Source organism: Natator depressus, chromosome 2, assembly GCF_965152275.1.
Source record: "Natator depressus isolate rNatDep1 chromosome 2, rNatDep2.hap1, whole genome shotgun sequence".
In the NCBI taxonomy this organism is placed as follows: Eukaryota; Metazoa; Chordata; order Testudines; family Cheloniidae; genus Natator; species Natator depressus.
In genome coordinates, this window is record NC_134235.1 from 260522380 (window position 1) to 260540309 (window position 17930).

Below are 17930 nucleotides of genomic sequence, written 5' to 3' on the forward strand. Positions count from 1 at the left end.
AGTCCGGAAAATGAAACATATGGTATGACTAATGTGGACACAGTTAAAAACAGCTCAAATTCTGAATTTTGGACACTCACTATGAAATGCTTGCAAACATGCTACAGACAAGAATTAACAACAAAATTATTCATGGAATAATTTCAACCTCCACATCACAGAAAACTGGTTCTGGATGATGTGTGAACATACAAGGCAAAATTTTAATAACTGATCATAGAATTATTCACCTCAATGTTGTGGCATATTTTTAGGGAATTTAAAGTGAAAACCAGGGAGACCCTTTTATCCACAGCAGGGGGATTTGCATTTTCACTGTGGGGAACTCATCAAAACAGTCTGTGAATGGGCAGGAAGGTGGTCTGTGACAATTGCACAGACCAGTTCCTCTCCCACTGGAAAATATTTTCCCTTGGACTTAGCTTGCTGGCACTCTTTTACTGATGGATCTCACTGGTGGCTGTCAGACAGCTCAAACATAGTGGGTAGAAAACATGTTCACTAGTTTGAGATCATAATGGAAAACAGAGAGTTCCTGACATCTTCTGAGAATCTAGAGCTAGTGGAGGAGAATCTGGAATGATTCTTAGACTTTTTTTGTGCTTTTCTTTTGCCTTTTGGAGGGAACATACTTGTTTCCATCAGCAGATTGCTCCCTCTTCCTAGATGGTGTCTCCCTTTTGGGATTTAGGGCTGGATTTTCACTAACAGCTAGGTGCCTAGCTCCCATTCATCTCAATGCAAGTTAGATGCCTATCTGCATGTTTAGATATGTAGATACCTTTGAAAAATCTGACCCTTAGCCCACAAGCAGGGCTTTGGGCCCCTCTGCCCCTTGTCTGTCCAATACGTAATTAGAGAAGAAACAAAGGGGATCACCCCTGAGAGAACCCAGATCCTGCTTTTGGAGAGAAAGGAGAGTCAGAAAAAAATATCAGTCTTCTCAATCAAAGGACTCCAAGATCCCCTTGAAAAAGTAAGGAGGGGGATCAGAGAGCTTTTCCCCTTTAAGGAAGATTGGGCTGGGACTTCAAAAGGATTTTTGGACTTCCTGTCAAAGAATTCCCCAATTAATGAAGACTGACCTACCTACCGGTTCTCAAGCACTTGTGACAGTGTCTCCAAGTCTCTGAAGGGGGGGAAAGGGGAAGAAATGCCAAATTCCAACAAGCCATCCATATTCTAAGCCTTTTACTCCCTAGCAACAGAAGGATCTGCAGGCTGCGCCACTGGAACATTTGCAGCAGAGCTCCTCTTCTGAAGCTTCTTAGAGGTTCTCCTTAAAAACAGAGCACCACTTGGCCGTTTGTCTGCTTCAACAAACAGAGGGGAGAAACCTGGCAGGTGATCCCATTTCAGGAATGAAGCCTAGGAAAAAACTGTTCCCTAGAAAGAAGATGGGGAGGGTTGATGGGAGAAGAATACTGCTCACTGCTGCACCAACATTTGTTTGCAAGAGACGGAATGATGATAGAGGTGGAAGAGCTGACCTACCTTGCTCTGCTTGCATGGCTAAAAGAGGCTTCATGGCCAAATATGTAGAGCCCTGAAAATTTGTGTCTATCTGCTTTATATTTGTGGACCACAGTTTCGGATAGCTGGCTCCAATATTCGCAGGAAAAGAGTTGCAGATGAACTGTCTCAGACTGGGGGGAGAGGTCAGGATCTAGAACCTGCCATTCCTTGGATATTTTGATTTAAGGATCGCTGAAAGCGGAGCTCCTGAAGGAGGATGGAACACTATTTTTTCCTCTCCAAGCCTCTGGAAAAGAACCCATTTATGTGATAGGAAGCCCCTGTAAATGCATGTAAAAGAAAGATACAGGTTAAGTGCCAGCAGCATGCTCAGTCCTTCGCTGACCTAAAGAGACATACCTTCTGCCCCATGCAGATTTCCATCCAGTACAGACACACAGTACACCATGCTGATGGTAGAATCTGGTAGAACTGGTAGAAGTGTTTGTTGAGGCTTTGTGGAAGAAGGATTGAGACATTTAGTGGATGAGGATAGAGGAAATAGGAAAAAGGAAGAGGAGAGTTAAGCACCCTCTCAATCACTGTAACATTCTTTTTCTAACTGTTCTCCAGTGCAGAAGGAGAAACCAGGCTACTAAATGGTGCATTGTGGTTACTGCTTTTTCAAGTTAGGAAAGGGGACTAATGAAACTCTGAAATGGAAAAGCTTTAGTTTATGTCCCCTTTTCAGCCCCATGTCAATGCAACCTACCAGATGAGCCTGGATCAAAAACTGCAGAGGGTTCCTTTCCCCAGCTTGATCCAGACAGAATCTGGATCCATTATGCAATCAGCCACAATGACAAATGCTGTAATTAGGCCTTGGGAAATGTAAAGAGTCTTAGGAGCAGCAATATGCAGCCAAAAGGAACTGAGGTCTTGTGGGTAATTCTGCTATATAAGAGACTTAAAGCATTAGGCTGGGAGCTCCACCGAGGCAGGATAGTGAGAAAAGGATCCCCACTCTAGCCTCAGGGGCTACCATCCTCCTTTCTGACCGCATTCAGCATCTGAGGCGGTTGTAAGCCAGGGTTATTTTTTCCTTCTATTAATAAATGTTTTACAGACTTCAATCATCTGGCTTGGAATCACCCCACCCCAGTCACTTGATGGACACTCCAAGTATCATTTTGGTCATGGTCTAATGGATTGTAAGTTACAACTTTTTAATCTTTACTAAGAGAAAGAGGGCAGCCAAAAGTGAAGTCTGTTTAATAATGCTGTTGGGAAACAGACTGAAGTCCACACAGTTAAAGCATACAAACTTCTCAGGCAATCATACAGCCAGCTAAGGAATTCCAAATGGATAGCTGCACTAGTATTTTTCCCATTCAGGCCCACTGCTTTTCTTCCATGTGTAGATGTATTTTGATAGTGCAACTTCTGATGTTTCTGTCACTGTTAAACTGTTCCGTGACTCTTCCACCAATGCAAACAATGAGTCACACTCTCTATAAGTCACAGTCCACCCAACGGACTCTCCGTAGAATGAAGATTAGACTGCCGTACTTGTCACTGATTCAAAGACTCCTTTGGATAGATCACTGTGGGGGAGGCCAACCAGCATTACTAGACAGCCCTACACAAACAACAGGCAAGGAAATGGTTTGCTCTTTTTATAAAGTCATTTTAAAGGGGTGTGCTGGGTAAAAGGGCTGGACTTTCAGTCCTGGAGACCAAAATTCTTTTTCTACAACCCTGGCAGCAACAGCACATGCTTCACCAAACTGCTCTCCTGTCAAGCATCCTCAGCCCAGACCATGAGGGACTGCCGCTAAGTGTCAGGTGAATTCCATTTCCAGAGACAGTACAATCTTTACCACCTTTGCTAAGATTGTTTACCTGGGTGCTAATCAGCATCTGCAGAAGAGAAGAATGAGGGGGGATTTGATAGCTGCTTTCAACTACCTGAAAGGGGGTTCCAAAGAGGATGGCTCTAGACTGTTCTCAATGGTAGCAGATGACAGAACGAGGAGTAATGGTCTCAAGTTGCAATGGGGGAGGTTTAGATTGGATATTAGGAAAAACTTTTTCACTAAGAGGGTGGTGAAACACTGGAATGCGTTACCTAGGGAGGTGGTAGAATCTCCTTCCTTAGAGGTTTTTAAGGTCAGGCTTGACAAAGCCCTGGCTGGGATGATTTAACTGGGAATTGGTCCTGCTTCGAGCAGGGCGTTGGACTAGATGACCTTCTGGGGTCCCTTCCAACCCTGATATTCTATGATTCTATGATCTACTGTGGTGAAGTAGATGTCTAGCCAATAATTATTTTAAAATCATTAACTTATTTTAGAGAGGCCACCAAAACAGCAATTATTTGGTAACAAATTTTGTTACTGATTGGGCTGAAATATGGTGACCCAGAGACAAAATATTCTGTATCTCACTACTGTCACAGGAGTGTCCAAGGAGGGAAATATATACATGAGAGGGGAAGGAGATGCAGGTGAAAACACATACATCACCCAATTCCTCTTCCCAGTATGGGCTGTCTCAATCTACAGCTAAATGGTACATCAAAAAAGGCCAGGATATCAATTTATAATGTAAGGAAAGGTGAAACAATCCCAAGCGATGTCAAAATGAGCTCAAAGTTTTTACCTTCTTCATACCCAGGAAGCAGAAACTATTTTTAACTGGATCAAGAATCCTCTTATCATAAAAGCGTTAACTGGATCCATCCCAGAGACATGTGTTGTTAGATTGAGCACAGAATTGGATGTCAAGAATGCCCCATTTTTAATAATGGTTCTGCTATTGACTTGCTGCATGGGTTTTAGGTAAGTAATTTCTGTGTCTTGAGTTTCCTCATCTATAAAATAGAGATATATGCATCTACATCACAAGGGTGTTGGGATGACTAGGTATTTGAACTTCATTTGGAAAAAGTAAAGCCCTTTTTAAGTGTTTAATTATGACTATGATCTACCTATGCTATGATAAAATGTAAGGTATTCTGAAGCTTCATATGCAACAGGGGACAGAAGATCTTTTCCTGGAATGATTCTTTGATCCCCAGAAAGTTCATTGCTGATCAGCTGATAACCCTCCTTTCTCTAATGAGAAATATCTATGAAGCTCAGGAAGGAGCGATCATTTTCAATTACTCTAGTGAAGTCTAATACACTCATTTGCTTACAGTGATCCAAGATAAGGTCATGCCTCTTGGGAAAAATATTTTTAACTCCTACCAATCCCCAAACGGAAAGGCTCCCAGATCTGGGTTGATTTCTGTCTTATTTCACAAACAGACTGTGTCCCACCCATTCTTTTAGGATTGTTGGTATTTAATGGAGGGATCTGTGCACTCTAAAATAGGGCCAAGAAGATCTACAGGATATACAGGCTGGAGATTCCCAATTAAGGCAAATAATCTAACATGCAGTGGCTCTCTCTCTCAGACACCACATTAATGAACAAATCCCAAGGCTTTATATAAAAGTTTAGGCATCCTTTATGAGTACCACCATAATTAAATTTAGATGGGAAGTCCCTTGCCTCAGGCATAGAAAGAGGGTCCCTCCAGGCTGAAACTCAGCTACTCATCCTGATGGCAGCACATCTGAGACACAACTGAGCTATATCATTCAAGATATTAGATTAGCTTCTTATCTAAATGTCTGCTAGGTGTTTTATACCAAGCTCCCGAAGAGCACTAGAAAAATCTTATTTGGATTTTAGCCCTCCATTTAGTGGCTGCATTGGAAAAGGCAGGCGGAGCAAACAGAGGGTATGTATACACTGCTATTAAAACCCTGTGGCTGGCCTGTGCCAGCTGACTTGTGCTCACAGGGCTCAGGCTAACAGGGTGTTTAATTTCAGGGTAGACATTTGGGTTTGGGCTGGAGAACAGGCTCTATAACCCTCCCAGGTGAGAGGTCCCAGAGCTTGGGCTGCAGCTTGAGCCAGAAAATCTGCACTGCAATTAAATAGCCCCTCAGCTCAAGCCAGCTGGCCTGGGCAGCAACAGGCATCTAATTGCAGTGTAGGCTTAGTTCCAGAGAGGCTTAGTTCCAAAACAATGAGCATAAAGTCCCTTCCAGGGTACGCTCTGTTTTCCTGTTCAGTGAAGTGCCGCTCATCTCAAAGGATTCTAAAGCACTTTATAAACTACTTGCATGCAGATAGCACTCCACCCACCACAGAAATGCAATAATCTCATGGGCGGAAAGTAACACAGGAGTTAACCTAATTAGACTGCAAACTCCTCTGGACAGGGGCTGTATTTTCCTGTGTGCACAATGCCTAACTCAAAGCGCCGTCATCCTGACTACACTACCACTACTAACAATGGAGTGAAGAATACTGTATCAACTGAAAACCACAAAGGGAGTTTGGGGAGGAAGGGAGGCAGAGTGCTATTACCCAACCTGGAATTTTTCCGGGACAGCAGGGTTAACAACCTTCTTCTTAGGGCATGGTTATACTTGCAGATGTAGAGCTCTGTGAGTTAAACCCGCCGTCGTAGAGCGCAGAAGGGAAAGCGCTGCAGTCTGTCCACACTGACAGCACACTGGTGTGGCCACATTTGCCACTTGCAGCGGCACTGGGAGCGGTGCATTATGGGCAGCTGTCCCACAGAGCATCTCTTCCCATTTTGGCGCTGTGGCTTGTGGGAAGGGGGTGGGCGCTGTGGGGCATTCTGGGTCCTGTCCCAACACCCCATGATGCATTGGTTCTCATCCCATCATTCCCTTTGCTTCTGTCCACATTTGGCGCCATCTTTCAATGTTTTTTGTACTGCGCGCTCTGTCTTCCCTTTCGGTCTGCGGGAATGGAGCCCGAACTGCTGAGAAGTATGCTGACGAGTCTCGCCAGCACGTCACGTTTGGCAGTCGAGTTATCCCTTATGATCCAAAGTGACAGCGAGGGCTCCGACGATATCGACTCGAGTAACGCATATGACACGAGTCTGCTTGTGGCATTCATGGACATGCTCACCACCGTGGAACGCCGCTTTTGGGCTTGGGAAACAAGCACTGAGTGGTGGGATCACATCGTCGGGCAAGTCTGGGATGACGAGCAGTGGCTGCAGAACTTTCGGATGAGAAAAGCCACTTTCATGGGACTGTGTGAGGAGCTCACACCCACCCTGCAGCGCAAGGACATGAGATTGAGAGCTGCCCTGCTGGTGGAGAAGCGCGTGGCGATTGCAATCTGGAAGCTGGCAACTCCAGACAGCTACCGATTGGTTGCTAACCAATTTGGAGTGGATAAGTCGACCGTTGGAATCGTGTTGATGCAAGTCTGCAGGGCCATTAATCGCATCCTGCTCAGAAAAACTGTGACTCTGGGTAATGTGCATGACATTGTGGCTGGCTTTGCACAAATGGGTTTCCCTAACTGCAGAGGGGCGACAGATGGCACATATATTCCAATTCTGGCACCAGCCCACCTAGCCTCCGAGTATGTTAATCAGAAGGGGTGTTTCTTGATGGTTCTCCAGGTGCTTGTAGATCACCATGGGCATTTCATTGACATTAACGCAGGCTGGCCCGGAAAGGTGCATGACACAAGCATCTTTCGGAACACTGGCCTGTTCAGGAAGCTGCAAGCCAGGACTTTTTTCCCAGACCAGAAGATCACTGAAGGGGAAGTCGAAATGCCCATTGTGATCCTTGGAGACCCCGCTTACCCTTTAATGCAGTGGCTCATGAAACCCTACACAGGGAGCCTTGACAGCAGCAAGGAGCAGTTCAACAACAGGCTGAGCCAGTGCAGAATGACTGTGGAGTGTGCTTTTGGCCGCTGGAGCTCTCTGTATGGGAAGCTGGACCTGGCCGATGACAGCATCCCCACAGTTATATCCACATGCTGTAGCTTCCATAACATTTGTGAAAGGAAGGGTGAAAGATTCACTCAGGCATGGAACTCGGAAGTTCAACACCTGGAGGCTGAATCTGAACAGCCAGAGAGCAGGGCTATTAGAGGGGTCCAGAGTGAGGCTGCAAGGATTAGGGATGCCTTCAGGGAGCAATTTGAGGCTGAAAGCCACCAGTAATGTCTGGTGCCCTGCACGGGAGTGAATTGCAATGGTTCCAATGTTAGCAGGAATCTGTGTTTGCTACGCTGACTTGTAGTGCCTGTTCCTTTCCTGGTCTAAGGTATCTTTTACTTTATGCAATAATAAAGAATTTTTTCAAAGCCAATAAAATCCATTTACTGAAAAGAAAATTCATTTATTGAAAAGAAACACAACAGCTTGGGAAACAGAAAGGGCAAGCGGGTGGGGTGGGGTGGGGAACGGTACAATCACAGATTTGCATATGTCCTGTTGTCATACTCAGCCTTCCTGTCTGGAGTGCTGTGCATGAGTGCTGCACTTCAGGATGGCTATACTGCATGGTGATGGGGGTTGAGTGCAGAGGGTAAGGGTCACAGTCTTCAGGTCTGGGTGGTGAAGCTACAGGTGTTGGAGGCAGCTGGTGGTGGTAAGAACCTGGATGTTGGGGAAAGTGGGTTGGAGGTGACATGGGGGCACAAGGGAAAGAGTTTTGGGACAAGGGCGGGGTGGGGGGAGGGGTGGGCACGGTAGTGTTCCGCCTGCATGACTACGAGCGCCTGGATCGAATACGCTTGGTGCTCCATTATGCTTATCAGCCGATCCGTGCTTTGCTGCCAGAGCACCGCGCTTTAGCACCGGTGCTCCTCATTCTGCTGGCGGATCCTCCTTTCACTGTCCCGCCACTCCTGCGCCTTTAGATTTTCATTACTTGAATACTGCATTACTTCATGCAACATGTGTTCCTTGCTTCTATGTGGTTTCTGATTCTTTGGAGTCTTTCAGCCGGTGATAACATGGACGGCTGAGGTCTCAAGGTTGCATCTGTAAAGGCAAAATGCAACATTCAACAGAGGCAGCATTGTTCACACCAGTCAGAGCAACGATTCCCCCGTACTTAAGGGCAAGCACAGTCTACACAATAGCATAATTTGCCCGTCCCAAAGCGAGCGCACATAACCCACAGGAGCCCCAAAATGGTGAGTAAGCACAGGGTCAAGCGTAACTGATTGTTTCATGGCTGTACTGTCCTCTGGGTTTCTGTGCCTTGGGGAGAGCCAACAGTGGCAGGGGGCCCCTATACGGAACACTGTCCCCACATTTTCCACAGGAGTTCATCCTGGAAGATATCTCGCTGCTGATGGTGACCTGGGAAGCAAGGGAGGGTCTTCTACTGCAATGCGGATTCCGCCCTGGCCCATATGCAGCTTGCCTGTGGGCAGCAATGGTCCCCCCGCCCCTCACGGCACAGTGGCGTGGACAAGTTAGCCTTACTGGGACAAGGAGCACAGTGGCTCTCCTGAGAAACCTGCACAAGCACATTGCCCAAGTTCTGGATGAGACCTCTGAAGAGATCACTGAGGCCGATTACCGCGATGTGAGAGAGCAAATCAATGCCCTGTTCCACATCAAGGCATGCATACAGCCCTAACCCTCCTCGCCCCAAGAGCCCGCACCGAATAACTTCCTTCCCAAAATAAAAGCTGCTTACCGGAAACCTCCTCTGGTGTTTGTCCTTCCCCAAGCACTGGCCGCCGTGACTGGCTACCTTTCTCCTGGCTTGAGAACAGCTCCTGGCTGCATGCATCTAGGGATTCCGTGGTATCTTCCTCTGCCTCAGCACCCTCGCTCCCGCTTTGCTGCTCTTCCTCCTCCTGCCTGTTGACCTGAAGTGTCCATGGTGGTACTCGGAGTGGAGGTGGGGTCACCCCCAAGTATCGCGTCCAGCTCTTTGTAGAAACAGCAGGTCGTAGGGGCAGCACCGGAATGGTTGTTTGTCTCATGGGCTTTGTGGTAGGCATTCCGCAGCTCCTTCACTTTAACCCTGCACTACAGTGTATCCCAGTCATGGCCCCTTTCCATCATGTCCCTTGATATTTGCCCGAAGGTATCGTAACTCCTACTGCTGAAGCGCAGCTTCCTTCCCCCAAACACTGATGAGGTCCAGCACCTTCCCATTGCTCCATATTGGGGATTGCCTGGAGGCATGGTCACCTGGAAAGATTCGCTGAGAGCATTCCAAGCCTGGCTGAGCAAACAGGAAGGGGATTTTCAAAACTCCCAGAGAATTTAAAGGGCAGGTCTGATGGTTGGTCACCTGAGGGCAGGGCAGCAGAGTTCAAAGTGATGACCAGAGTGGCTAGCACAGGCATTGTGGGACACTTCTGGAGGCCGATCAGAGCAGACTATAGGACCAGGGCGTCCACACTGGCACTGCGGCACTCCAGCAGGGGTGCAGCAAACGTTACTCCACTTACTGAGGTGGAGTACCAGCAGCACTGTAGCCATGCAGTCAGAGCCCTCTACATGCCTTGCCAGTGTGGACAGGTAGTGAGCTAGTGCGCCCGGGGCTCCTTTATTGTGCTGTAACTCGCAAGTGTAGCCAAGCCCTTAAATAATACATTGGACACTTAATGAGCAGAGATATTTGGGCAGTCAGTTTTAAACATGGTCTGAAAGGGGTCATTATCAGATGGATGAATGCCAGCTGCTAATATATATTTAAGAGAAACTAAGAATCAGAGAAGGGAAGTGCTTGTGGCTCGTACTATCATGAGGTTCACCACAAATACTTACGTGCTATGATTATGGGTGTCGATGTAGATATCTGGACAGATATATTTATGGATTAGATATCCTAGGTCTCAGATGGACATCTGTCAGATGTGTCTATATGCTGTGTTTGTTGAGTTAACTTTGTCACTGAGGGATCTTCCAATATAGACCCAAGGTGCCAGGATGTGGCGAGGGGAAGAGAAATCAAGAAACAAGTTGTCTTCTATGCCTGTTCCACTCAGGTCAACTTGTGAGTAACTGACTCAGAGGACTCAGGGGTGCGGGGGGGGGGGGGGGAAGTGCAACTTGTTGGGTTTGCTTAAGACTGCCCCCAAGGATCATAAAGTTCTAGTTCTGATGCACTCTTGAAACCAGAGATTTATCCCATTTTCCCTTAACGAGGTAAAAAAAATTATCCAATGTTATATCTCTCAGTTTGTAGCTGGAGAGTTTTTGCTACTTAAAATGATGGAGACTCTCCTAGTCTTTCTAGGAGGACATCATAGCAAACTTCTGGACTTCCACCTGAGATTTTGAAGGCGTTTAAAGCAATCCCCTTTCTACAAGGACACTACAGGGAGAAGGTGAAAGAGGGAGAGAAGACAATTTTACCCATGAGTTCTCAAGCAAACAAATCCCTTGAAAGGGCCAAGGATTCTTACCCTTAAGAAAACTGAAATATAGGAACTGCCATACTGAATCAGATGCAAGATCCAGCTAATTTGGTCTTACAGTGACCAATAACAGATGCTTCACAGGAAGGTGTAAGAACCTCACACAGAAGGCAGATGTGGGATCATCGGATATTAGTTATCCTGATCTCTAATAGTTGCAGATTGGCTTAAACCCTGAAACTCTGGTTTAATACCCCTTCCAAAACTTGTTCTAACAACTCGGGATATTCTTGATATCCACATAGAATGTACAATACATTTTTGAATCTTGTGAAGTTTGTGGCCTCAATGACATTCTGTAGCAATGAGTTCCACCATCTAATTACATGTTGTATGAAAAAAATATTTCCTTTCATCTGTTTTGAATTTGCCATGTTTTAATTTTGTTGAATGTCCCTCTGTTTTTGTGTTATGAGATGGAGGAACAGAAGTTCCCAGTCTGCTATCTCTAGGACATTATTGTATATACTTCCTTCATGTCCCCTCTTACTCGTATGCTTTTCTACGGTAACAATCCTCATCTTTCCGATCTTGATTCAGCAAGGAGAGTTTTTTCAGGTCCTTGATCATTTTTGCTGCCCTTCTCTGAACGCCCTCCAGTTGTGCAATATTCTTTAAACACTGAATGGCCAATACCGCACACAGAATTCCAGATGGGGTCCCACCACTGATTTATACAAATGTATTATAATATTCTTCACATTATTCACCATCTCATTCCTTATGCAACTTAACATCTTGGTAGCTATTTTGACCATGGCTGCAAGGTGAGAAGAGGTCCTCATTCAACTGTCTACTGGGACACCCAGGTCCTTTTTGTGCTTTGACACAGTTAGTTTAGAATTCTGTACGATGTATGTGTAGTTTAATGTTTTCCTCCAATGCATTTCTTGCATTTGTCAACCTTGAATTTTTGATTGATCTAGCTGATTTAGGACTCTGTAGTTACCACAGTCCTCTCTGGTCCTGTCTGACCTAAATAAATTTTGTCATCTGCAAAATTTGCCAAGTCACTGTCCACAACCCTCTTTCCATACCATTAAATCTATTAAAATATGGGATCTAGTACACAACTTTGCAACCCCTACTAACAACCTTTTATCATGATGAAAACTGACCGTTTAATCCTCTTTGCTTTCTGTCTCCTAGCCACTAGTTTTTGATTCAGGACAATACTTTACCTCTCACCCCATGACTCCTTAGGTTCCTTAGTAGCCTCTTGTAGGACCTTGTCAAAGGCCTTTTAGAAGTTCAAATACATTTTGTCAGCCAGTGGTTCTTCATCCACTACTCTACTGATATGATTAGTGAAACGCTATTTTCCTTTGCTGAAACTTTGCTGGTTAGACCTTTTCATATCATGAGCTTCCAAGTGTTTTTTTTTTTAATTGTTTTTTAATATCATTTGAACTGAACTGCCAGGTAAAGATGTGAGACTTAAAGGCTTTTAATTCCCCAGGATCACCCCTAGAACTTACTTTTAAAAATATAGTTACAACATTTGCTACCCTTCAATCCTCTGGAACAACAGCTGTTTTCAATGAAACATTGCATATTTTCTAAGCAGCTCAGTTACTTCATACTTAAAGCTCCGTAAGAATTCTTTGATGGACCATCTCGGCCCAGTGATTGATTGCATTTTTATTTATCAATTTACTTCTGCACCTCCTCTTCTGACACCTCAATCTCAGAGTCTCTCATCATTGTTACCAGAAAAAAGTTGGTCCAGGGTAAGAAACTGTATGACATTTTTAGCACTGAAGAAAATGCAAACAAATCATTTAGCTTCTCAGCAACATCCTTTATTACTTCCTTTAACCTAGTCATCCTGTAAACCCACTGATTCTTTTGCAGCCTTCCTGCTACTTTTATTTATTTATATATATATATTTTTTACACACACACACACACACACACACACACACACACACACTCCCCCCCCCCATTTTGGTGCTGGCTCAGCACCTGTATGATGTGCGAACAGAAGAGGGGTAACCTCATAGTCTTTGAACAGTTCCAAAATTTGTCACCTTTGCTCATTTCACAGTGCCCAACAGGTAGGTGCCTGCCTCCTCCTCCTGGTGTGCTAAGAATAAAGCTACTTGGCAGTGCCACCAGTGAGACAAGGGGTTAACCGCACCAAGGCAGTGACCACCACACTTGGACTAACAAATAATTCAAACTCACATAAGCAAACAAATTAAAAATAAACTATAAACTTTATGTAAGAATTTGAATAAAGAGAAATACTCAATCAGTAAAAATATTCAATGATTAAAATGATTAGAGATATTTATAATGCTTTTTAATTACTATTGGCTATGCCGTCAAGCGCACTAGGTCACATGACCACACACTCTCTAATGTTCCTAACCATAAGTGATTCTCCCCTCAGTTTCGTCCACCTGTCACGTCTCAGGTACCCAGACGGTGCATACAGAGATATGTTGCAGGCCCATAAGGAAATGCTGTTAGAAACAAACTTTAGAATTATAGAAATGTAGGGCTGGAAGGGACCTCGAGAAGTCATCAACTCCAGAGCCCTGTGATGTGGCAGAACCAAGTAAACCTAGACCATCCTTGAGAGATATTTGTCCAACTTGTTTTTAAAAGCTTCGAATGATGGGACTCCATGACCTCCCTTGGAAGCCAATTCTAGAGCTTAACGATCCTTATAGTTAGAAAGTTTTTCCAAATATTTACCCTAAAGCTCCCTTGCTACAGATTAAGCCCATTACTTTTTGTCCTACCTTTAGAGGACATGCAGAACAACTCATCACAGTCCTCTTTAAAACAGCCCTTAACATATTAGACCTATCAGGTCCAGCCTCAATCTTCTTTTGTCAAGACTAAACACACACAGTTTTGTTAACCATTACTCATAGGTCAGGTTTTCTAAACCTTTTCTCATTTTTGTTGCTCTCCTATGGACTCTTTCCAATTTGTCCACATCTTTCCTAATTTCCCTATTACTTATTGCCTGCTGTTTATTGGTTTCACGAGCATCACATTTCCAAATTTTGAAGGATTTCTGTTTGGCTAAAAAAAACAAAAAAAACTCTTGAACCTAATCCTGTCGTACTTGCTCCAAACATTACAGTATCACTACTATAAAATGCCATATTTTGGACTATTACTGAAGAATACAGTAACCCTTTTTATAAGGGTAACTGATGTATCTGATTATTTAACTAGCTGAAGTTTTCCCTTTACAAAACCACAGATCCACTCTGGTCTTTGATCTTCTCTTGTGTTCTTCTAAAGAACCTCATTTTTTCAGGGGATTGGGAAGAGAAGAGACGAGACTAATGCTGGGCTCCAGAGATGGACATGGTTTCAGTTCAATTTAATGAAAACCACGTGGGTCACTTTGAGCATCACTCTGCTCATCCGATGAAGCCATTTATTCTAATTGTAACAGGGGAAGAGTAGCAGAATAAATCCATGATTTAGCATAGTACTACAATTTGTCTCCATTATCTTCCTGTTTCTGAAGCTCACAACTTTGGGTTATCATGGATTCTTATGTCCTTCTCTCCTCACATACAGGTTCCCCCCAAATCTTGTCATTTCACTCTTAAAACATTTCTAAAATCTGTTCTTTCCTTCATAGTCCCACATCATAACTCTCATATTTGAGCTACTACAACCTTCCCTATCATCACTCCATCTGTTAATCCTTCCTGATATATACTTCTCCACTCTTCAGTTTAAAATTCAGAAGCTAAAATAGTCCCTTTCTAGATGCTCTGACCAAGTCACCACCTTCCGAACCCAAAGACCTTCAGTGTCTCCCTATCATTGAATCATAGGACTGGAAGGGACCTTGAGAGGTCATCTATCCAATCCCCTGCACTCATGGCAGGGCTATGTATTATCTAGACCATCCCTGACAGGTGTTTGTCTACCCTGCTCTTAAAAGTTTCCAATGGCGGAGATTCCACAACCTTCCTAGGCAATTTATTCGAACGCTTAAGAACCCTGACAGGAAATTTTTCCTAATGTCCAACCTAAACCACCCTTGCTGCTATTTAAGCCCATTGGTTCTTGCCCTAGCCTCAGAGGTTAAGAACAACAATTTTTCTCCCTCCTCCTTGTAACAACCTTTTATGTACTTGAAAACTTATGTCCTCTTTCAGTCTTCTCTTCTCCAGACTAAACAAACCCAGTTTTTTCAAACTTCCCTTATAGGTCATGTTTTCTAGATCTTTAATCATTTTTGTTCTTCTCTGGACTTTCTCCAATTTGTCCACATTTTTCCTGAAATGTGGTGCCCAGAACTTAACACAATACTCCAGTTGAGGCCTAATCAGCACAGAGTGGAGCAGAATTACTTCTTGCGTCTTGCTTACAACCCTCCTGCTAATACATCCCACAATTATATTTGCTTTTTTTGCAACAGTGTGACACTGTTGACTCCTATCTAGCATGTTATCCACCATGACCCCCATATGAGCTCTATTAGCTCATACAGCCTGCAGTTGTGCCAAGTCACAGAAGTTACCAAACAAAACTGCATCATGCAGTAACATACAATAATGTTAGCCATTCTGGTCTCAAAGTGCATTTCTCTTTTATAAGACGACACACCCTTTATATGAAACACACACACTACATTAAATAAGTACACAAGCAGATGTGTAGTTTCATCTGTCATCACTTCTTCCCCTGGCCTTAATCAATCATGATGATCTTCTCTTACAAACTCTTACCTGGCTGTGGTGGATGAGGGGGGGGCATCTGGTGGTGCATCATAGGGTATGGAGGGGGCTGCTGATGGGGCAGCATGCCCGGATGACCCGGTGCCCCAAGTGGGTTCATGCCAGGCCCACTGGAATGCTGGTGCGATTGTTGTGTGTTCTGACTGTGCTGCTGCTCCATTTGCTGGCGAGCCCTTAACTCTGCATATTTCAGCTGCTCCATGTGGAAGTTCTGTCGCTCCGTCAGCAGCTGCTGCCTCTGCTGCTCTAACTGCAGCCAAGAGAAAAACCATTCCAGTCAGAAATATGAAAAGATGTAAGAAGCTCTCCCCACAATGCTAGAAGTTCTTATCACCAATTGGGAACTCACCTGCTTAGCTCACCACTATTTTCCACTCAGGATGACAATATGTGCCATTAAAAAGGGATATTGTCTGTTACCACCAACAGCAGTTAGTTAACTCTACCATGGTGTTTTCATTCCAGGGAACCCCATGGCACTACAACTACAATTTAACCCAAGACAGACTGTAGACGTTCACCTCCTCTCACTTCTGCAAGCAATCGCTCTCCCTCTAATCCAGTTTCCTCCCCATGTTGCACTGTGGGAAAGACAATCACTAGGAAGGAACTGGATACAACCAGAGGAGTTTTCTATGGAAAGACTTCACCACCAAATTCTGCCCCAACAACATGTGCTCACAAAGTTCATACAGGGTCCTAATTCTATGCCTAGATTTCCAGAGTGACAGCTATGCCTCAAGGCACCCCTTAACCATTGATTTGGATTGCTGAGGCTAATATTGTTTCATGTTTGGACCAGCTGCCTTTTCCTTAAACTTTTTAAAAACACGTTATTGTGGTTTCAGTACAAAGCTTTGTAACAAGTAACCTAGATGATGAATAAATAAAGCCAGCCACAGAAGATGCTTCTTACTATGGGGCTGTTACTATGCTGATCTTCTCATTATGGTTAGAAAAAGCTCATATGTAAATCTTAGCTAACTCTAAGCTCAGCAAAGCGTAACAGATAAGTGTGTCCTTGTACCTCTAAATGTTTTAATCTAGTTGAGGTATACCACACCATAGCTTTCACCAGATCCATCCAAACCCCCTTCTATTCAGTTAGTCATGAAAGAAAAGCAAAAAAGTGGGGAATTGGATTTTGGAAAGTCACCTATAAAGTTTACCAGCTTGATACCCGTATTTTAAAAATGCATCCACCCTGTTAGCCAGGAAGCTGATCAGAGACCAAATGCCAGCCTCTGAGACATGCTGCTCATAAATTCTTTTCCCAGTTTCTTTGCAATCTCAACACAGGTGAGTTACGCTCTGTGAAGATGAACTGCCATGTCTAGATACAAACTAACCTCTTCTTTCCCTTCCCCAGGAAGAACGAAACAAAAGAGAGATGATGTGATTTTTCAGTAAAAGCAAAAACATCCTCTCCATCCCAGAAGCTAAATGCCCGTTCAAATAGAAGCATTTAAAGCTACAATACAAACTACGGGGTCTAAAAAACAGTTTGTCTGCATTCAGAGTCCTTTGCTCATTGCCAACATACTTTAAGATTTCTAGAACACCACCACTCCACAGAACATTATGCAGACTGTTCACTATCAAAGTGTGAGTGAAAAACCACTCTGCCACAAAGCATGCATTCACCAACAGAACCAGATGGGGACCAGAGCCAATGAATAATGCATAGCTCTTGTGGGGGGCTCTTTTTCAGCATGTAATGACCACAATGTGTTTATTCATGCTGCCATGATTTCTTTGTCCTTGACCAATTTGACACTTTACCAGGAGGAACCTGATACAATGAAAAGACAAATACACCAATGGTGTAATGGTGCATGTGTGACAACAGAAACAATAGGTGGCAGGCAGTTCACAGCAGAATTGCTTTAAAGTCCCTGAGAGCAAGGCTTAATAAAAAGATACCACTGGAGCCTACTTTCATATTCTAACACATTCCTGCTTCTCCATCTGCAGGCCACCTTCTCTTGGTGCAATACATGTAAAAAGGGCAATCCAGTAGAATGTCATTACAAACTTCCCCACAATGCAAACACGTGTCTAGCAATATGCACCAAATCTAAATGCTGATGAAAGCTTTTCCTCTACACATTTCCCCCATTGGGATGGCAAAAAGGATAGGGGGACAAGAGATAGACAGAGTCACACAAAAGAGACTCATGAAAGTTGAAGGCTCATGTGAAACATACATGAGCTGTGATGCAAGTCAGGCCTAAAATTGATTCACAGCCCAACGCAGCAGGTTCCACATGCTAGCTCTGAAACTGCTGAGCCACACTCCTGGAGAAGCGCAAAAAGACGGATTTAAAAAGACATGTACCATATTGTTATGTCCACAGAATTAGGCTTCAGGAGGGTTTGTCATCAATACACAAGTTTTCTGTCGAGGCAGATCAGTACATCAGTATGCATGCATTTACCTTTCAATTCTCAGAGCCAGGCGAT

General features: G+C 44.2%; 1 protein-coding gene across 1 annotated transcript in view; it reads right to left on the reverse strand.

Annotated features, from left to right (window-relative positions):
- The window catches only part of SMARCC1 (SWI/SNF related BAF chromatin remodeling complex subunit C1), a 184487-nt gene that overhangs the window by 20286 nt on the left and 146271 nt on the right, over nucleotides 1–17930 (reverse strand). The window contains exon 26 of the mRNA XM_074946484.1: nucleotides 15459–15717. Within this exon, the coding sequence (XP_074802585.1) occupies nucleotides 15459–15717 (259 nt within the window). The remainder of the gene's footprint in view (nucleotides 1–15458; nucleotides 15718–17930) is intronic.